The sequence below is a fragment of the Sceloporus occidentalis genome, unplaced genomic scaffold (assembly GCF_023333645.1).
Source record: "Sceloporus occidentalis isolate IW3139 unplaced genomic scaffold, rSceOcc1.0.p SCAF_7, whole genome shotgun sequence".
NCBI classification, from domain to species: domain Eukaryota; kingdom Metazoa; phylum Chordata; class Lepidosauria; order Squamata; family Phrynosomatidae; genus Sceloporus; species Sceloporus occidentalis.
Genome location: NW_028316987.1, coordinates 10322926 through 10345733, shown reverse-complemented (window position 1 = coordinate 10345733; position 22808 = coordinate 10322926). Strand labels below are relative to the sequence as shown.

Here is a 22808-nt window from a genome sequence, read left to right as displayed (position 1 = left end):
GATGTTACTGTCATCTAGCAGAGGGCATGTATGTATTTGAACTAGCCCATAGATTGGAGTATTTTCTAGATTCAGTTGACCATGATGGCAGTATGTTGATTTTTTCCCCTCTGAGGGCACCACATCTAACACAGATCCCTTATCTACTTGGTTGATCTCCAGGGAGCAGACTTCATCTGTATTTCATTTGGTCCTATTTCCAGTGCTGCTGTCTTTCCCCCAGTGCATGTACACACCCAGGCAAGGACATCAGATTGAGATCTTTGGCATTAGTGTTTCTGAACTGGCAATACAGGCTTAGCTTGTATGATTGCTAAGCATTGTATGAGAGAACCCCCACCTCATCTTTCTCTCTGATGCTCCCCCCAGCTCCAACCGCCTCCAACAAACGCTTCTCTCCTTTCATGCTTTTATGTTTTTGCTGCAGCGACCTTGGTTGACTAAAAGCCCAGAGCGAATTGGAGCGAAGCTTTCCCCACCCACCCATCCTGCATTTCACACATCCGGGGTCAGGATTTTGACTTTGCCCTAGTTTTAAATCTTAAATGGAAGGCCTGGAAGACTTTTATCTTTGGGCTGGAGTGTGTATGTGTGTGTGTGCTTGCGTGCATGCATGCACGCATGTGGTTGCTGGGGATGTGGGGTTGTTGCAGGCAGAGGAGGTGTTGTGTTTTGTGTAGAGGGAAGAGAAGCTGAGTGGTGGGATTGGGCAAATCCCCTCCTCCCTTCTCTTCAGGTTCCCAAGCTTTATAGGTTGGGAAAAAATATGCCTACAAATTCCTCCAGACGCTTTATATGGATTCCACAGTGATTAAATGACAACATGAAAAGGGGGTTCTGAGCAGATGTAGGGCAGCTGAGATCCTGGGAACTGAACTACTGCAGCTGGGCTTAGCTGAGTATTACAGCGGTTTCTGGTAATCTAACTGATGGCAGATTAGTAAAACTGATTCCCCAGTTTTCCCAACTCCAAACCAGTAGCCAAATCATGCAGTTTTTGACAACTGACTGCGTGTGCTCATGTAGAAAGCAGGTTAGAGTACTTGTCCGTCTTACAAGGGGAGGGATGATATTTTAATTAAGTGTTAGAGACCCAGTATTCTAGAAGCCCTGAAATATTAATTTGTCCCATATTTATATCCTGATTATATTCAACTTACTGGCTGTCCAAAAGACAAGCATGGCTCTGAGCAAGAGCAATGTGTGCTTTCTGCGTTGAAGCTTCAAGTCAAGGCATTGCCCCTTTTTCATGAGAAAGAAAAGTGGGATTTGACCAAAGCCTGATTTCCCCCACTAGTCCAACCCTGTAAGAAATACCCTACCTCATCGTTTATGTATTTCATAAGTAACCTGTTCTAAGGTGTCGGACTGCATACCACCACTGATAGCTGTCCAGTTCACTGGTTCAGGTACAACGCCAGATACAAAATTTCCTCATTCTTGCTCAGCCAAGCTGGGCTTTGGGCTTCTGAGAATAGTTTTTCTGTGGGTGGATTCAGATGGTTGGGAATTTCATAGTAGGTCCTCAGAGAGATTACCTGTGTCATGCTTGTATCTGCTTGAAGGAAGTGGCAACTGAAGCCTGTGGTGGTTAAGCCCACCATTAGGAGGGTACACCTGAACCTTCTCATATTTTCCTCCTCAAATGAGCTTGTCCAGAGGAGGTTAACGAAAATGATGAACTGTCTGGAAACCATGCCCTATGAGGAACGGCTTAGTGAGCTGGGTATGTTTAACCTGGAGAAGAGAAGTATAATGGGTGACATGATAGCTGTATTTAAACATTTAAAGAAATGTCATATTGATGATGGAGCAAGCTTGTTTTCAGCTGCCCTAGAGAATATGGATTCAAGCTGCAGGAAAAGACATTAGGAAGAACCTCCTAACGGTAAGAGATGTTCAACAGTGAAAAATGTTGCCTTGGAGTGTGCTGAAGTCTCCTTCTTTGGGGTTTTTTAAACAGAGACTGGATAGCCACCTTTAACCTGTTGGGAGTCCTATGATTGTGTCTTCCTGCATGGCAGGGAGTTGGACTGGGTGGCACTTGTGGTCTCTTCCAACTCTATGATTCTGTGTTGAACATATGCATCAGGGAGTTGTGGGGTAATTGTGGTTATTCTCCTGGCACTGACAAAGCACTAAAACATTACCTCTTTGGAACTACACTTCCCAGCATCATCTAGTTCTAGATCAAAACAATCTCTTTTCTTTGCTTTCTACACCATAATGAAGGAACTATGCAAGTTAAGTTAACCCCCTCTTGTGGAGGAATGGTTTCTTGTTAAGTGCCTTCAACTTTAAATCTGATGTATGGTGACTCTTTCAGGTTTGTTTGTTTTGCAGGATTGAGAGGTTTGCCATGACTTTGCTCTGAGGGTGAGAAAGTGTGCCTTGCCAAAGGTCACTCAGTGAGTTTCCATGGCTAAGTGAGGATTCAACTCCTGAATTCCCAGAGTCATAGTCTAACACTCAGACTACTACATCACACTGGCTACTTGTTCATATCTCTTTCACGAGGCACCACCATACTGTGCCACATGATTGAGACACAAATGGGCTTGTTTGAACTCTGTGGTTATATGCTTCATTCTACAGTAGCTCAAAGATACAGGAAAGTGGAGGAAGCAAAAAATTATTCTCCAAATGCTCAGCAGGTTCTGGGAGTTGTTTTTTGTTTTTTTTTTTTAAAAACAACTTTAAACTCTCACCTTGATGCAGGCCTAACCCAGAATCATATATCACACAAGCAGTTTGTAAAATTCCACCAGTATACTTATGGAGCAGCTCCAGAAAGGTGGCTATTAAATGGTGAGGGAGCACTGTGAGGGTACAAGCAGCCTTTACATAACTGGGGAAAATCCATTGGTAATGGATACCCCCTTAGGCAATGTCCAAAGAAGTATTTGCTATTGTTATATGTCTTTAGGTCTTCTCCAAGGTTAGGTTTTTGTTTTGTTTTGGTTTTTTCCAAGCCTTATTCAGAGGAGCTTGCCATTGGCATCTGCTAAGAGAGTCCCAGGGCTTTCCATGGCTGAGCAAGTGAGCATGGATTTGAACCTTGGTCTCCTAGAGTCCTCGTCCAACACTCACACCAATACGCTATGCTGGCTCTCAGTGTTTAATCTGGTGTAAATTACAAAGAACAGGGATAGGCCAGGTGAGCAAGTAGGGGACTGTGTTTCAGGCACCCAAAGGAAAAAGGAAATCAGTTTTTTGGGATTGGCAAGAAACATGACATTTCTGGATTAGCCAGGTTTGATATGAATCCTAGGAGCTTTGTCCTTTTGCTATTGCCAAGTCAACGGAGACTAATGTATGTCTCTGGGTGATCCAGGTTTTGGGACCATGCCTTGCAGGTAGGGACAGAGCTTGGAAAAGTTACTTTTTTGGATTAGAACTCCCAGAACCAACCCCTCCCTCTGCTGGCATCTTACTCAAGCTTTTAAAATGCTCTCCTGATTTTGGAAGCATGAGTTTGTTTTATCCAGTGTGAATACAAGTTTGGCTCTTGTTCTCTAAAAACTAGTTTCAGCAGACAGCTTCGGAATTAACAAGATAAAATGTAGTTTGGAACACTGTACTCTCTCTATCTCAGATTACACAGTTTTTCCCCCCTGCCAATTCTCATCTTTATATTGTTTTGTCTGATAATAAGGGTCTCCACTTCATTTTACTCTCCCTGTGAAATGACATATAAAATGATGTTAGAGCCTCAGAAAATTGATATTTATAAAAGCAAATCTGTGGATATTCAAATGAAATATTCAAGTCATTTTTGAGGGAACAGTGAAATGCAGGTCGTGTCTACATACATTCACTGTATTTTAAATAAAAAGGCAAGAAAATAGATTTGCTTACTTTAATTTTAATTTTATTTATTTTAGTTTATCCTAGTAATAGAGAGAAATGATATCAGACCTAGGAGATTCTGAAGTCCTGTTGTCTGATCAGTGGACATACTTTCTACCTGGATCCTGTAATTTCACCAGGGAAGATATGCATGCTTTCAAGCCATAGTTTTCTAGCCATAAAAGCTAGAAATGGGGCTTAGCTATCCTGTCAACCTTTTTCTTTCTTTCTTGGAGCATTCAAGATGAGGTTAACAGCTCTGAGCTCAGTATGGAGTACACACTGTATGTAGAAGGCACCTGGTTCTTCCCTAATGGAAAAACTTTCTTCTCTTTCTAGCCATGGATGCTGCTGTAAAGAGTTCTGTTTTCGAATGCTTTAAAAATCAAATGCAACCTTTTCTTTTGCTCATCGTAGGACTGGTGACCCTCTCCATAAAAGTGGTTAGGGGAATAGTGAAAATGGCAAGGGGCCGCTGCCATATGGTTGCTGGCTTGCCCTTTTTCAAGGTTGCAGTGAGGAGTTAGCCTAGGCATCCTACTGCCCATATGGAATTGGGCAGAATTGCTTTTTGTTCCCCCACCAGGTTGCATGAGTGGGGTGAGAGTTCAGTAATAGCCATTGTCACTGACTTCTCTCCCCCCCCCCCCCCACTCAGTGAATGGAAAGGGGTATAGAGCCAATGTGACGTAGTGGTTTGAATGTTGGGCTATGACTCTGGAGACCAGGTTTCAACTCAATTGGCCATGTAAACTCACTAGATGATCTAGGGCAGGTCAGGTGCTCTCCACCTCAGGCGAAGGCAGCCGCAAACCTCTGAACAAATCTTGCCAGGAAAACCCTATGATAGATTCACCTTAGAGTCGCCATAAGTTGGAAATTACTTGAAGGCACACAACAACAACAACAACAATCAGCAATATCACAAGCAGTTGTGGAGTTCTTTTGAGGGGCTCCTACTGGAGGCCTTAGCCCCAAAGGGCTCCTCCTCCTCTACTGTCGCTGTGGATTTGGGGTTATCTGTGCATCCTCTCATGAAATTGGAGCCTCAGTAGAGGCCCAGTGACACCAGATCCACATAACAAAATAGAACTGCAACAGACAGGCAGTGTTCTGTACAAGACCAGGGCTGGTTTTGTGTGTCCCCCACCTCAAATTTCCCCACTCAATTTTTTATTTTAAAAATTCAGAACAATCCTCAGTTTCGACATGTTTTGAATCCACTGTCGGGCTAGTTTAGAACCAGGAGAGGCCTTTGTTTATCAAGAAAATAAAACAGAAGCTGTCCTAGTTTCTTTCCTTCTTTAAATAAATGACTTCTCTGGTCCATTAGCTGGGAAGGCCAAACATTTAGTGATATTGGCCTCATAGGACATGGATAGGAAAAATGAAAATTTCAGATCACATGCAGCCCTGAGCCTCCCACTTCTGCAGCCCACTCTCCAGCACCCTTTTTTTGGCTTGATTTTTGGACAATTTTCCTCCTGAAAACTACCCAAACATCCAAGACCACATGCATATAGTATGCAATAACATTCAAGCTTTAGATTTTTGTACAGAACACTTTTTCAGGCTAGTTGCGCTACAGTGGTCACAATTTTCCATCTGTCATGAATAGTTGTAGTCCAAGAAAGCCATAGTTTCCCCAACCTCTGCCCAAACCTATCAGAAACCTTTAAACCAGCAGTTCTCAACCTGTGGATCTGTCCTATTGGGGGTCAAATAACACTTTTACAGAGGTCACCTAAGACCATTGGAAAACACTTATTTCCAGTGGTCTTACGAACCGAGGCCATCGATTGGGATTCAACACAACATGAGGAACTGTATTAAAGGGCCGCAGCATTAAGAAGGTGGAGAACCACTGCTTTAAAGCTAGCTATTCTGGAGATTTGGTCCTCTGTCCTTTCGACCAATTCTTTAAATAAAGAATATTCTCTTTTTGGTGGTGACTAACATTCAGTAAAGTTATGGGTGCTCTAGAGTTCTAGGTGAAACTTCCTTCTTGGGCAGGGAAATTTTGTCAAGGGCTGGAACTGGCATAGTTGACATGAGCAAATGGCATATACTCCTGCTTCTTTCATTTTAACTCTTTTCTCAGTGGACACAATGTAGGAGTTAAGCTCTTTTCCTAAGTGAAACTATTTGTCTTTCCATTTCCTGCGGTCAGGAGTGTTAGTGCTAATACACATATTGACTAGCACATACCTCTGATCTCAAAAACGTACTCTGTTCCACTGTGAATTTGTTGTTAAAATATTCTCATGCATTTACAAATAAAGTGAGAGAAGCCTAAAGGTGCCCTTACTACCATGTGCTAAAATGCCCTTCAAGTGCATTAGAGGTTTATTGCACTAAAATATCTCCTTGTTTAAAAATGGTCCTATCTCTTATCTGTCTCTTAATATTTGTCTTTGTCATCATGATTTTTTTTAAAAAAAATTACAATATTTTTTCAGCATATAACTGTATTTATATATTCACCTTCTGTACTCAGACCAAAGGATAATGGCTTGTCTGTGGGGCTCTATGCACCTTATGACTTACAGCCATAAGGATTGGTTTGCACCTTGTTGTTCAGTGTCTAGAACCAAGATTATTATCTACCATTTGTCGTTTTTGTGTGCCTAGAAGTTGTTTCCGACTTATGGCAACTCTAAGGTGACCATATCGTGGGATTTTCTTGGCATGATTTGTTCAGAGGAGGCTTGCCATTGAGGTTGAGAGAGTGTACATTGCTCAAGGTCACTCAATGGCCAAGCTGGGAATCAAACCATGGTCTTCAGAGTCGCAATCCAGCACTTAAGCCCTTACACCACACTACCATGCAATTAACCATATCAACACATTTTTTGAGCAGCAAGCACAAACTTGGTATTTGTTGAAGCAGTCTTGCCCAGAGTTATTACTTCCCTGGGTTAAAGTTGCAGTGCTGCTGTTGTTGCAGTCATATGTACTGTCTTTCCTAATGTGAGTGAGCCCTTGTCTTCATGTGCAGAAAAAGATGCTGGTAGAAAAAATTGGCAATGTTTATCACTTCAGTCTGCAGGTAGAGAGTGCTATTTTTTAATGCACCCCAGTACTGAAACAATCAAGCTAATGCAGAATTTGGAAATGCAGAGCTTTTGGACTCCCAGAACCATACTGGCTGAGGGTTCTGGGATCTATAGTCCCCCTCCAGCTTTGAGAAGGAGAGTGAGATTTTCTAGTTCAGCCTACTTTCTGCTGTGCTAGTTTTGTACTTGCAAGAACTAACGCAAGTGTAGCTTCACTGGATATCCTGTATACAGACAGACTTCAGAGCCCTCTTTAGTCAAAGAAATATTTTTATAGGTCTGTTCAAAATTGGCTCTGCAGTTGGGCAAGCAGAAGGAGACTTCTGTTGGGGATCCCAGAAAAAAGTAATGTTTCCAAATTCTGGTAAGAATTGAGGAGCATTGCTCTTTTTTGCTCTTCCTTGGTCACTAGGGGTCCCTTCAGACTGCTACAGTTCAGGTTCAGGCTTCAAGCCTCCAAGTTCCAGCCTGAGCTACTGAGGGCTGGTTAACACACTTTTGTACCCTTTGTTGTGTTGTTTTTGTTACATGCCTTCAAGTCATTTTTTACTTATAATGATCCTAAGGGGGTTATTGGCAGGGGTTTCTTGGCAGAATTTGTTCAGAGGGGAGTTGCCTTAGCTTTCCTCTGAGGCTAAGAGAGTGTGACTCGCCCAAGATCACCCAGGCCCCATTCACACTACAGAAATAACCTGGTTTGAAACTGGGTTATTTCCACAATGTTCACACTGGCCCTGAATGCACCCAGTGCTGTTTGCAGGAGACGGGGATGGAGAAACCCATTTAACCCAGTGTATTTCACACTGGATCCCTTACTGATTCTTTTGTTAAGGTCCAGAGTGATCTGGATCTTCGATATTGTACACAAGCAAATCAATCCGGGTCATGTGGGATCATTCTCGAAAATGGAGGCGCCTCCATTTTTAATCAGTCTGGTTCATGTATAAATGTCGACCAGGGTTTAAATGCCATGGAGAGACTTGGGCACATATATTGTATTGTGTCACCACAGAGATCCAGATCTCCTCAGGACAAAAACATAAGTGTGAATGAGACCTAGTAGGTTTCCATGGCCCAGCAAAAATTTGAACATTCGTCTTCAGAGTTTACTGCTCAAACCACTGCACCATACTTTTCGTACCCTACTGCTTCCTAAATATAGTATTTTCTCTCCTCACGATACAAATGATCACCTTAATGCACTGATGTCACTAGAGGGAATTACTATTCAGCCTCTTGCAACCATGTTAAATTCTTTTTAAGATGTCATCACCTCGGTATTAGCCATACTTGATGGCATGTGCCAAAAGAATAGTTAAGTACATATATGTCAGAGGTGGGAGCTGTATAATTTTCTAAATGTTGTTGAACTGCAGTTCTCGGTAGCCCTAGGATGTATACCAGTGGTGAGGAATGCTGGGAATTACAGTCCAACAACATTTGGAAGATAGCACAGTTTTCACCCATCGTATAAGTGAAATGCATGCTATCTGATCTTGCTGGTGTGTACCTTTGCTTTCTCATTTGCTCACTTGCCTGTTCCAAACAAGAACAGCCAAAACTACACATGGACCCAGGGCAGGATTGAATTAAGTAATGTTTCCCCTTGTCCTAGCTGTCTTTATTGGTGCTGTGATTTCTGTGTGCATGTACCGATGCTTCTTTGGCTGTATAATGGACTGGGATGAATTTACATGTTTGTTGGTCTTAACAGACAGATCTGAGAACTGTAGATGCTTGGATATACAAGCAAACTGTACATCTGCTAGCTGTTCTTTTTTTACAGGAACCTGAGTTTCACCAAGAAGGGCCTTGTATAAAATAATGGTAGGTGAACACATGCTAAGAATTAAGAACAGGATGTGTTTGGGTCCATGATCACCCCAGGAATTTCTGATCAGTACCAGAAGGATGCTTGCAGGCTCTCAGATAGAAAAATCAAATCCCCACATACCCACAGCAACCTGATTGAAAGGTGGGTGATCTTTATATGTTGTTGGAGTAAGATAATTGGGACAAAACTTGTCTTTCTCCTGCAAAGCACTCAGATCTGCCAGCAGGTTCCAGTCTGTCCCTTGCCCTGTCCTGATCTAAAGTGGGATCCCACCAGAGTGAGGCACTTTGAATTTCTATTAATTTTAGTAAGAGATTTCAGCATGAATTTAATTCTCTTTTATTATAATTGGGGTATGTTTTAAAGTGCTTAACTTTGGCTAGCTTGTGCCTCTGATTTTAACAGCATGACCAACAGTTTGGTTTCCCAGCTTGCTTGCTTGCTTTCTTTCTTTCTTTCTTTCTTTCTTTCTTTCTTTCTTTCTTTCTTTCTTTCTTTCTTTCTTTTCTTCCTTCCATATTTACCTCTTCTCTCTGCTCTGCTCATTATAGACTCTATTTTCCCCTCTTTCCTCCCTTTTTCTTCTTTCATTTCATCAGTCTTCTTTTTGTTTTGTTTTCATTTCAATACATTCTATTATTTCCCCCCTCCCCAGCTACGTTCTTCTTTTCTTCTACTTGGCAGCGGTCCTTTTTCTTTTGTTTCTCCTCTTTTTACTCCCCCCTTCCTTCTCCTACATATGTGCCTTGTTTTCCTTTTTCTCTCATGCGTATCTTTGCTCTCCTCCCATATTTAATCTTTCTCCGTTTCTGCCTCTTATGCTCTATTTTCTTTCTTATGCTCTTTCCCCCCCTTTCTTTGTCTCCCCCCATCCCAAACTCTTTCATCACAGTCTTTTACTAAATGAGTCAAAACAGACATTTGTCATGTTCCCTACAGGAAGTACGGGGGCTTTTGTTCAAAAAGCTGCTGGCTAAGCAGAGGCTCTGACTTTCTATTATTATTTAAACAGGCCCCACTGAGCTTTTTCTCTTGAACGCACGCGCACATGTGTGCACAGCCTGCCAGTTTTTGTATGGTGGGAGGCAGATTTGAAAACTCAATCTCTCTTAAAATAATAATTGCGGCCTTCCCCAACTTTTTTTGGCTAGTAGCCAAGGCCAGGAGCAGGTAGAAGGCTGTACATATTTTTGAAGGCTCAGAAGAGAGATGCTAGCAGGAATCTTGGGTTGCAACCTGCACGCATAGCTATACATTTTACTATATATATTATTATTAATAAATGTTTATTCAGAATAAGACAATTATAAAGTAAAAACTCATTCATTCATACATACATACACATACCTATGTCACCTAGCATACCCACATCGTTTAACACACTCATAATGTACATATGGCGACAATAATAACCATAATAACAGCAATACTAACAATATTAACATCTATAAAACTTTCATGCAAACATTTGTCAAACAAACCCTCTTCATTTACCATCCTCCTTGCATATATACCAGTAATGGTGAACCTATGGCACTCATGCCAGAGGTGGCACTCAGAGCCCTCTCTGTGGGCACATGTGCCGTTGGCCCAGCACAGAGTTTGCCAGAGTTTGTTACTAGAAAGCCAGAGGGAAACAGCACTTTGCAATAAATAGGTGGGTTTTGGGTTGCAGTTTGGGCACTCGGCCTCTAAAAGGTTCACCATCACTGATATATACCTTCCTTACTGTCTACTTTCATATACTCAACTTCACCACTACTTCTCCCCTCTTCCCCCTGTCCATTTATCCAGTTACCCTTCTTCTTTCATCATCTCTTTCAAAAGCATAGGTTTTACTTTTAAAAAAACAACAACTTTGAAATCATCCCCAACATCACTGACTTAGCCTGTATTCACACAAACGTGATGAGAAACTTAAAGTTGTTTAAGGGCAAGACCTATTCTATCTGCATTGATAGAATAATACACAGTTGACACTCTATATCCATGGATTCTTTATCATGGATTCAATCATCCATGGCTTGAAAATATTTAAAAAATAATATAAATTCCAAAAACAAGTCTTTATATATGGCATTTTATATGTCATTGCAATTAATGGGACTTGAGCGTCAACAGATTTTGGTATCCACAGATGTCGTGGAGCCAAACCTCAATGGATACTAAGGACCCACTGTATAAGCCCACTTTCTCCAAAACCGAAGCCACCTTGGATCTTGTACAAGGAGAAAGGTGGAATATTAAATTGATATAATAGAGACTTGGGAGGTAGTGTAGAGTCTTTCCTCTGTTCTTCTTTTAAGAAAGATGTGAAGTTTGTGTTACTGGTATATGAATATGTCCAGAAAAAAGCTTGGCAGGTTTTTACTTGAGGTTCCTATGAACTGTTCAGGAGAAGAGGTGTGTATTTCTCTTTATAGAGGGCCCAGTATTAATGGGGCTTGTGTGTGTATGTGTGACTGTGAGTAAAAGCCAATTATTCCATGGCTCAATAGAACTTGTGATGGAAATGAACAAATTGAAGTATTTTAATTGTCTACATTAAGGGTTTATACTAATGACTTTTTTATGACAGCTAAGAACCTTTTTTAATATACTAGTATAATAGATTTCTAAATCATATTGTAGAATTGCGAATATTATCATTACTTTGATTAATGTAATCAGCCTTATTAGTCCCTCCTCACCTTCTTCCCTCCCTACCTCTTTTTGGTACTAGATTTAACAGATATCATGGCTGCAATTTTAAGCAAATTGTATTGTTGAATATTTTTCTCCCATGCTGTAATTTCAAAATAAAGAAGAGGGACCTTTATTCAGGGTTATTCATCATCTTAGTTCCCAGGGGGGGGAAAGTCAAAAGAATGTATTAAACATATTTATTTGGAGAGCCAATGTAGTGGTTTGAGCATTGGATTATGACTCTGGAGATCAGGGTTCAAGTCGCAGCTTAGCCAAGAAACTCACTAGGTGACTTTGGGTAAGTCACACTTTCTCCACATCAGAGGAAGGCAAAGGCAAGCCACCTCTAAACAAATCTTGCCAAGAAAACTCTGTGATAAGTTTGCCGTTGTTGTTGTTGTTGTTGTTGTTGTTGTTGTTGTTGTGTGTTTTCAAGTCATTTCCAACTTATTGCAGCCCTATGGCAAACCTGTCATGGGGTTTTCTTTGCAAGTTTCTTCAGAGGTGTTTTTCCATTGCCATCCTCTGAGCCTGAGAGAGTGTGACCTGCCCAGCATCACCCAGTGGGTTTACACGGTCGAGCTGGGATTTGAACCCTGGTCCCCAGAGTCATAGTCCAACGCTTAAACCATTACACCACACCTTAGGATCACCATAACTTGGAAATCACTTGAAGGCACACAACAACAGAAATATCTCCCTGTCCATGATGAAAGTAGCTTCAGTCCATCTGAAATTATGTGTTCTCAAAGTCCAAAGGATCCCATGTAAACCTTTGAAGAAAAGCATTGTTAGTAGTCATAATATATGGTAATTTTAGTGTTAGCACTGCTGGGTGCAGATTCTTTCAGAACCCATCCAGGAGTAAACCATCTAGAAGAAAAAGAAGGTTTCAGATCATTTTATGGGAAGGAGGGATAGATGGGGGATGCTTGATCCCTGACCCTATTGTCCTTTAAAGGTTTTTTTCCTCCTTAAAAAGAAGGGATGACAAGATTTACAAAAGCTTGAATTGCTCTCTATTTATTTACCTGTTACTGTTTTACCAGAATGGCATTGTCCTGTCAAAGAGAAAATAGCACCAAAGTGCCTCATCACAGCATTTTCTAAGCAGCCCTTGCCATAAACAACCTCTCCCCCCTTTCCCCCAGGATGTGTATCTCCTGCTAGCTCTTCACTTTTGAAAGGAAAATTTGAGGAGGGGGCGATGCAGTGTGCTTGTGTGTGTTTTATGGTACACTTGTGTGGAGATTTCAAGCCTTGAGGGCTTGATAGATAGAAAGATTGTGTGGAGGGAGGGGGGGGTGTTATAAAAGCATTTCCACACCATATCAAGCAGCTTTTGACAAAAAAAGCCTTGAGGAGTCTCCCTATCAGATGAAGGGGAGAGACTTTTCTTTTCTGGCTGTGTTCGGGGTTTTCAGGTTTTCCCTCCTCCTCTCAACTCAACATTTCTTTTGAAAGTGAGAAGAAAGTGTGAAACCGTCTTTTCCAGTCTGTCACTTGTTGTGAATCCCTGAGCCCTGTCACAATGACTTAATACCCTTACTCCGATATTTGTTGTGGTTGTGTGCCACCAGGTCCTTTTTTTTAACTTATGGCGACCCTAAGAGGTTTGCTTGGCTAGTGTCTTCAGAAGGGGTTTGCCATTGCCACCCTCTGAGGCCAAGAGAGTGTGACTTGCCCAAGGTCATCCACTGGGCTTTGTGGCCGAGCTAGGATTCGAACCCTGGTTTCCAGAGTCTATCACTCAACTTCCTGCAGTATTTTTAATAACTAGGTATGGTGGAGATATATTGCAAAACATCATGGTGACACTAGCTTGCACAAGAACAGGCAGCGTGGGACATCACTGAAATGATTAAAAGTAATCTAACTCCTCTTTAGAAGTTGTAGCATCCCCATGTTGATGACAGACTAGAAGTACAGTGAACCATTGATATTAACTGGGGTTTGATTCCAGGACTTGCCTGGAACCAAACTCTGTGGACGCTAAAGTCCCATTATATACAATGTTGCCCAATGCTGAAAGGGGATATTATTATTACCAGGTAGCCACAATACATATGTGGTTACCTGGTAACCTTTCTTTTGACTGGCCCTTTTCTTTGATGTATGGATTTTCTTGTGGTGAGAGATATATTTGGCACATTTGTAATGGCGTATTCATCCGTTCTTATTTCCTGTGATCTTGGGGAATATTTTGGCATTGCAAACCCGCAGTGATTTTGGCACAGTGTAAGAGCTCCATATATAACATTGCCCATCGCCCATAGATGGGTAAACAGTCATTTGTGGAAAGCCTTTGTTAAGCCATGGTGGCCTGTGACTTAATCCCTACCATGTGCTTTGTCTCTGTGATGCAGTGTGAAACCCTCCATATGCGTGCAAATGTGGAGAACGATGCGGTTTTGCACACTTTTAAAAATATATGGAAGGGAGGCCAGATGTCTGTGTGGAAATTGTCTGGATTTTTACCTTAACCAGCCACCAGTTTTCTTGGGTTGTTATTGTTGTTGTTGTTATTGTTGTATGCCTTCAAGTCCTTTCCGATTTATGGCAACCCTAAAGTGACCCTATCATGGGGCTTTTCCGGAAAGATTAGTTCAGAAAAGGTTTCCCATTGGATTCCCCTGAAGCTGAGAGCATGTGACTTGCCCAGTGTCACCCAATGTGTTTCATGGCTGAGCAGGGAATTGAACCCTTGTCTCCAGAGTTGTAGTCCAACACTCAAACCACTATGCCACACTGCACATACTCTGTGTGTGTGCCTATGTGGACTTCTGGAAGGTGATCTGTATTTTCCAGGATTCAGAATATTGTGATTATTGTTAAAGATGACACGTGGAAAAATTAAACGTCAAAAAATATAGTGAAAATAGTATAATTAAATATTGGTGATGAGTCATTCACCTTTTTGAAAAAATTCTAGAAAAGGATGCTGTAATTGAGGGCTGGGAAAACTTTGGCCATCCAAATGTTTTGGATGACTGTTCCCATCGTCATTTCATTGCTCCTGGAGACAGAACTCCAAAATATCTGGAAGGTCAAAGTTTTCACACCCCTGCTATAATTTCTGCCCATGTTGAGGGCTGGAAGACAATATCCAACAATGGAAATAAATTGCTTTTTGAGCCAGTTTGGCTAAAATTGGGGCTGAGTGGGGAGGAATAGCATACAAAACATTGTCCAGAGCATGTGGAATGGCTTCCTGACTGAAGTCACCTGAAGCTATATGACATTTAGTGTTATACTTGACTACTCTTTGCTAGTCCCACTTTCTGTGATCTGAATTATGTAGCTGATATGTGAAAGATATCACTGCCTTGCATGTCGTAAGTTAAGGAAATTTGTATTTTGTGCAGTTGGGGTGTTTTCAAATAGGTTAATCTGCACATAAAAGCCTAAGAGTAAAGTAAAGGGAAGAGAACAATAAATGCACACAGAGTAAAGGCATTTAATTCATTTAATTCCATAAGCCCTTCCCCTTCTGGCCAAACATCTCTAGTTTCTAGGGTTCAGTCATGATCCTGGAATGCAAAGCTAACATGCTTTCCGTTGTTGTTGTTGTAAGAATTATCTGTGAAGACCATATCACTGACGTGTTCTCTTTGTAGACCGTTTCTGCAGAATCTGTGCCAGTTGTTATACAGGACTGCAGAACTCTGCACCATGAATTCAAAAGCAGACCTGCTTAAAGAGTTCAAATAAAGCACATGATTTTAATTTCTTACTCTGATTTGTTTTGGTTCAGCGAGTTATGGCTGAGGAACAAGAAGGATGCATGAAACTTATCTCCTGCCTCCCAGAGTTTTATACAGGGCTCACTCTGACTTTGCAGACCATTGTCCATGTATTTTCCCAAAGAAAGAAAGAAATCGGAGAACCTCAGGATACTGACTTCTGTGAGCAATATTAAATTCCACCTTTGCACAGAATTACAAAGTAGACAAAACTCTGTTGTGGGTCATTGTTCACACACCATACTTTTGGTCCATATTCCTGATAGAGGAAGGCTGTAGCTCTGTGACAGGGTGGATGCTGTGCCTGCAGAAAGTCCAGTGGCTAATCTTTGGCATATGTTGCCAGTCAGGTTAAGCAGTACTGATCTAAATAGATCAGTGAACTAAGGGCTGTGCAGACAGCCCCAAAGGGGTGGCTTCCAGCCGCCCCCTTTACAGCCAGATCACGATTGTGGCAACCGCACACCACGGCCCCAATCTGGTGTTTCCAGGGCGCAAAACTCCTTTTTGTGCCCTGAAAAGGGCACGATAGCCATGGTGCCACAGTCTTGTGGTGCGCCTTCAGCTCTGTGTTGTGTGGACGCAGTGCCAGAGGAGCGCTGTGATGCTGTGCGCTGTGTGCTGCAGCACATGGCATCACGCCACCCTGGGGTGTGCATTGTGTAGATGCTATGCCCCGACTCTGCCCCCAACCCAGCTTTTAAGACTGGTGTGTTGAGGGCTTAACTTTAGCCTAAAGCAGCTTTCAGTGTTCCTTTGATAAAACACGGTTCCTGGTTTTGCCTTTTAAGGAGATTCTGGGACTCCCTTTCTTTATTTTTTATCAAATTCACACATATACAGGCAGCCCGCGTCCCTTCCGTGGCTTTCAGCATATGCTGAAGCCACTGTACAATCTACGAATGTTGCCTGCTCTGTGTCGTGTGCATGCGCCCCATTGTTTTCAATGGGGTGCGAGCATACAGGGTTTTCCCCTTACGCTGTTGTGTGTGTCCGGAATGGATCCCCTGCATAAGGGAAGGGAGGACTGTACAAGAATTGCTGTTACAAAAATTTCAGCACAATCCACTGAATTTCTAAAACAGGAGTGGCCAGAGTGTGGCTTGTGGCTCCCTGTTGCCAAAAATGAAGTGGGCAGTTGACCTTCAGCCACTTCCATCTCCCCACCAACCCCATTTTTTCCCCATTTTATTTTTATACAGTACTTTACTTGTGTAAACAAGGAGACTATACATGACAAATTAACATATTACATATTCACATTACATTAGCCAGGATAACATAAATCCAAACAACACATCTAACTAAAATCTAAGATAACACTAAACAATAAAACAAAGATGACTTCCTGAACTTTTCCTGTCTTGGTTTGTTACTGTCTTTAAATCCTTTTTAAAACCTATTTACAAATAATTATCAGACACCCCCCACCCCCGATTTTAATCATCTTAAAAAACACAAAATCAAACGTACCCTATTGTTGTTTGTATGCTTACTGCCTTCTAGTTTATAGTAACTCTAACACAGCCTTGCCCCATTTTTAAAAAACAGAAGCTGTTTTAGTCTCTCTCTCTTTCTCTCTCTCTCTCTCTCTCTGTGTGTGTGTGTGTATTACAATTAGCCCTCAGTCCATCAGATGTTGTCCACTGCTATTTGTTAGTATGGAGACCATATTGTCCTACATATGTACATAAATGCACATACTTGCACAAGCTTCCACTATTAAGACTATGTGTTCTTGAATGAGTTTTAAGTTGTAACTGTTCTGTACAGAGTAGGAATAGATCCATTGTGAGATTAAGCATTTCTGCTTAAAAAAGGAATGGTTATAATCAGTTTATTAATATTCCCTGTTTCAATACAAAACATATTAATTGCAAAATAAATAAATATAGCAAGCAGAGAAGGGCTTTTAGTGATGTGTGTAAGCAAACAGTATTCCTTTATATGAAAACAAGTATCTTGAACATATGGGAGCTAGCATGGTGTAATGGTTTAAGTTTTTGACTATGACTCTGAGGATCAAGGTTTGAATATTTTGTTAGAATCTGCCCCTGGTGTGTTAGGAACGATTGTATACCTACAACTCTATATTTGCAATGGCTAGAAACATGTCCATCCTTTTAAATAGGAAATGTAATTCTCCAAATTAAAGAGGAAATTCTCAAATCTATACCGAGGACAATATTTTGCATCCTGCCCTCTGTTGTGCAGATTATTCAGTTCCATCTGATTCATTGGTTTTTCCTTCTCCCGCCTTTCTTTGAAAAATATTTGTGTTCTGAGAGACTTACCTGAATCATTTAAAATTGTTTTTGTTATTGTTTTAAACCAGGGTTCCCAACCCTTTTAACTCACGAAGCCCTTATTTCTGTGACGGAGCCCCTAAGAGGCCTACTCTGTGTCTTAAAAGTTAATGATATTTAGGAGTATGTACAGTCTGCCCTAGCCATATGCGGGGGATCCATTCTGGACCCTCCTGTGTCAGGCATATTTCTCCATCTCTTTATTTTGCACGGCGGGCTGCCCACACTTTAATTTGTTCTTGATGTTGAAAGGATTTCAGGTATCAAAATACAGTCAGCCCCTCTGTATCCACGTATGCTGGAGTTCCATTTAATTGAATGGCGGTGTGCTCCCATTTTGTCTCTCACCACTCGCCGTCTGCGTAAGCTGGAATCAGCGTACAGCAAGGGCGCGTATGCTGAGGGCGGATTGTATATAAGAATATATTCTTATTCTTTAATTTCATGCAATTTTTATTTTTTTCATTTTCCTGAAGCAGCCACAGAGCACCTGGGAAGTGCACACAGAGCCCTAAGGGCTCCTCGGAGCACAGATTGGGAACCCCTGTTTTAAATGTTTGTGTAAACTGGTTTTGTCTTCCTCCTTCCTTGCTCACTCTTCTGGCCTCTGCTCGGTGATCCCCTTCTTTGGACATCATCTCCATCTTGGTGGGTCTGGTTTTTACTGGGCAGTGGTGCCGGCGTGCCAGTGGCAGCCCTTGGCAGGCAAAGAGAAGGAGGAGGAAGAGGAGGAGGAAGAAGGGAGCGCCCCTGTGATGTCACTGGGAAGGAGAAGGCCTGTGAATGGGTCATTTGGAGGTGAAGCTTTTTTGCAAGGAGAGTTCAGGCGGAGTTCAGCTGCATAACATTACGCAAATGAGGGGCGGCTGGAGAAGCATCAGAAACCTCCCTTTCTGAGAGGGGTGATGCAGGCGAAAGGGGCCGCCCTGGCTGGTTCCTTGCAACACAAAAAAGAGGGGGACCTCCTGCTTTTCCTTCTTGTTCTTGCTGCTGCTGCTTCTGCTGCTGCTGGGCTCCAGGGATGGAGAAAGCACCCGAGGATGCAGGGTCTGCAGCTTTGTAGCTGGAGACAGCTGTTGGAGACGCATTTTTTTCCATGGCTGTCATTTCCCCCCACTTTCCATCCCTCCTCCCTTTTCCTTTCTTTCATTCATTCATTTTTCTCTCTCTCTCTTTCTCCCATCCTCCCCCAGCCTGTGCTTCCCTGCAGTTGGTTGGGGCTGCGCAAGACACAGCACGCGGCAGGTAAGGAAAGAGTTAAGCCAGTTGAGAGCCGACTTTTCGTGTCAGGAAAGATTTTGTGCTGCCTTTAATCTATCAGTCCTGTACATCACACACACATACACACAGGCGTGCGTGCACCCACACATACACACTCTCTCTGTCTCTCTCTCTGTCTCTCTTCTTCTTTCCCAGGGAGAGAAGGACCAAACAGCTGGGGGAGAAAAAATTCCTACATCCAAGGAGATTCAGAGGTTCCAGGCCTCTGGCATCTTCTCAAGCATTCAAAACCAGACAACACACTTGTACAATTCATTTCGATCTCTCTTTTTTAAAAAAAAGCACCCCTCCTTTCTTCCCCCTTCTTCCTCTGGCGGAGGGGACAGAGACTTAATTTTAAGATATGTGTACATAAGCCATGAGCACAGTTTTCGGTGCATTGCATTCACTCATCTGCCAGACAAGGGAAAAAAAGCTCTTGAATTCTAGTGGGAAGCCTTACTTATTTTTGTATGAGAGTGAGTGTGAAACTTTTTCTCCCCTTTTTCTGGAGCGAAAGGATATCCCCTCCTCCCTTTCCCTTTTTCCCCCCTTCTTGTTAGTTTGGGAGAAGAAGAGAGAATCATGGAACTGAACAGAAGGCGGAAATGTAACCAAAATGCTGTCTAACACCACTGAATCTATTTCTACGGAGAATTCTGCTGTTGGGAAGGCAGACTGGCTTGGATTTTATTGTTTTTTTCAAAGTAAAAATTCCATTTTCTTTTCTTTTTTGGGATTTATAAATATATTTTGGTCTTGAAACGGGAGAAGCATCTCAGCTTGGATTGGCCAGCCTATTTCCCAAGGGACGCGTCTGGAATAGAAGATTGAAGATTTCAATATTATCTTTTGGGTGTTTTTTACTTGAAGCAAAAACACTGGTGGCCAACTCGGTCTGTTTGGCGGATTCCCCAGCCGCTTTTGGATTCCCTAAATACCTCCCCACTAGGAATCAAGAGGTGGTGGGGGGAGAGTTCAGAAAACAGAAAACAACTGACAAAAACCTTCCCATCTCTTTGGATTCGTCACCAGTATAGGATTTTGCTCTTTGGCCCTTCAGAAACCAAACTTTTGCTTTGCTTCCCTCCTTCCCCCACCTCCCTAGAAGCCCCCAACCTTCTTACCCTCTTGTTTCGCCTGGAGAAGATGTACGAAAGTGTGGATGTAGCGGGTTTAAGCAGCAGTCCTAATCCCTTCTTCATGATGGATTTTTACAACCAGAACCGTGCCTGCTTGATCCAGGACAAAGGACCCGGGAACCCTAATCCTTACAGCACCCCTCTCCGTAACCAGCATTGGAACAGTTCCAACCACTGTACGTATACTGTGATCCCCCCTCCCTTGGGCCTGACCCAGCTGGGGTGACACCCCTGTTGCCCCTTCTCCCCTTTTGCCAGATTTTGAGGTGACCTTATTAAGAAAGATTATGAACTGTACAGTAATTGGGTGGGGTAGAGGTTGATAGGATGGGATCTGCCATCTTTGGTTGTTTTATGGAGTCCAGAAGCCTACCCTGTTGTGATACATTGGGTGGCGTTGGGTGGTTAGGATCAAGGGCTGGCGCTATGGTGCTTTTGTACTGTGGTTGCGTGGGGTGGGGTCTCCACACTGCATGCTTAGTCCTTTTCTATTTTTATTTTTGCCTTGAGAAAACCATGCCCTGCCCTCCACTTCTCCCCAGATACTTTCAACTTCTCTGTGAGAATCCTTACCTTTGGCTTTCCTCTTGGTGTTGATAAATATTTCTCATTCTTTTGGTTGTGTTTTGATTGGTTAGTGAGAGGAGCGGTGTCTGTCTGTAAGGGAAAATGGCAAAATCCACAGTCAAACAAGAGTGACTTGTATATTTTTATAGTTGGGTGAAAGGACTTTTTAACAGTGCTCAGGTGTCTAGCCCCAGTTTATGTGGGTTGGATACTCTGTCCTTATTCATCTGCAGCTCTCCCTCGCCATCAGCCCATATTGAAAATGCACTCTGCTGCATTTGTAACAGTGCAAACTTCTAATATGTCTCTGATGCGTGTAAACATTTCCTTGCTTTCTCTTATATTTCACCCCTTCCCCCAACTCCCCAGTGATGGATATATAGTCTCATGGCTTGTTTAATTTCTTTTATCTGTTGTTAGGTCACTGTTTCTAGGTAACAGCTGGGAGTTGCATTGGAGGTGGATATATTTGTTTTCATACATTTGTTTTTGTAAATTTGAGCCAATTCTGGGGAAGAAAACTCAGGAGAGAGGAGCTGCACCAACGTAAGCTCCCCTCCTTTCCAGCTGGGTGTTCAGTTCCCAGCTTCTGATAAGGTCTCTGACAAAATCCAATTAACTAAATAGTACACCAAGCCTTTAATCTTTCTATATATACATATGCGAACAGCCTCTCTGTGTGTGAGTGGGAGAGCTAGCAAAGAATGGGATAGTGGTGATGGGGAAACAGGCCAGATTTGGGGTGTGGATCCTTCTGAACTTTTTATTCATAATACAGTATAATGTAATTTCCCCCCAAAATAAGTTGTTCACTTCCTTGCCTCAAAAATGAATATAGCTTATTAAATCCACCCTTCTCTCTATCATTTTTTCCTATTCCCTGCATCCCCCCATTTTCTTCAGATCTCTTTCTTGTCCAAATACACCTTATTGTTCTTTCTAAACCCCTCCCTAATTGCTATCCCAGGTCCTTCCTTGAGAGTGTGGGTTGATCATCAGTCTGTGATTTGGATTTGAGTTAGATGTATTTCCTCCCCTCTTCCAATTTTTCTTCCTTCAGTTCTTTCCCAGAGCTGTTAGTCTTGAAACTGATTTCTTTTGCAAAACACTGGGGGTGAGGAAGAGAACCTTCATGGTTAAACCAAAATTCCATTGTCCGCCCCAGCAGTGCTAGAATAGTGTTTGTAATGACTTTAAAAATATCAAATTACATTCCAATTTGCTATCCTTGCCTTTTCAGTTTTGTAACTAATCCAACAGCCAGAATGTTTTCCTGATATTGAACAGTCAAAACTTCGCAAACTTTTTCCTAGACAGCTGCTCAAGCCTGACTCCTGACTTTTTCACACAAATGGTAGTTACTTCACTCAGATTTCAAATGCACATTTACCATTGTCCTGCTTTAAAATGGAGAGGCGTTAAATCAAGAAGAATTAGGGGCTTGGACCCTTCTTTAAAAATATCATCCTGCACCTGAACTCCTTGTTGACTGGGATCTTAACAAAATAGGACCTGCTCTATCGTTTCTTGAAATGTTTTTTGCACTGGTAACCTGGGCAAAAGACAACTCTGGGGCAACTCTCCCATGATTTGACAGAAGGGGGCCATCCTTGAAAATAGGGGATATAGTACATAATGAATAGGTGAAAAGATGAAGATGATGATGATCATCATCATTGTCATCCTCATCATGTGATTAATCATAAATAATTGTTGTTAGCTGCCCTCAAGTTGATCTCAGCTCATGGTGAACCTGTGGATGAGACATCTCCAAGCTCTCCACATCTCTACTTAAGGGACTTTTGTGATTATCCATCTGGAGTGTGGTCTTCCTCACTTTCTACTGGCTTTTACGTTTCCTAGCATTATTCTCTTTTCTAATGAGTCGTGCCTTTTCATGATGTGGCCGAAGTACGACAGCCTTAGCTTGATCATCTTGGCCTCCAGGAAGAGTTCAGGATTGGTCAATTCAAGGACCCATTTGTTTGTCTTAGGCTGTTCACAGTGTTCTCAGCACTCTTCTCCAACACCACATCTCAAATGAGTTTTCTTTTTATCCACTTTCTTCACTGTCCATCTCTCACATCTGTAGATGGTGATGGGGAATACAGTGGCTTGGATGATTCTAACTATAGTGCTCAGTTGTATATCTTAACTCTTTAGGATCTTGTCTAGCTCTTTAATTGCTGCCCTTCCCATTCTTCATCTTCTTATTTCTTTACTATGTTGTGATCAATGTTTGATCCACGGTGCAGGAAATGTTTAACTATTTTGATTTCCTCATTGTCTAAGCTAAATTTACGGAGATACTTCATGGCCATTATTTTTGTTTTCTTTATGTTCAGGAGCAGGCCTACCTTTGCACT

General features: G+C 42.1%; 1 protein-coding gene across 5 annotated transcripts in view; it reads left to right on the top strand.

Moving 5' to 3' along the window:
- The window catches only part of LOC149309161 (retinoic acid receptor alpha), a 250027-nt gene that overhangs the window by 153858 nt on the left and 73361 nt on the right, over positions 1-22808 (top strand). The window contains exons 1-2 of one of the 5 annotated variants that reach the window (XM_089531874.1): positions 18426-18718; positions 19958-20051. The exons of 2 other annotated variants lie outside the window; for them this stretch is intronic. Coding sequence is in view for 2 of the 3 variants with exons in the window: in XM_089531870.1 (XP_089387996.1) it covers positions 18379-18718 (340 nt within the window). In the remaining variant the exon portion in view is untranslated. 2 more of the 5 variants (XM_089531870.1, XM_089531873.1) reach the window with 2 other exon arrangements.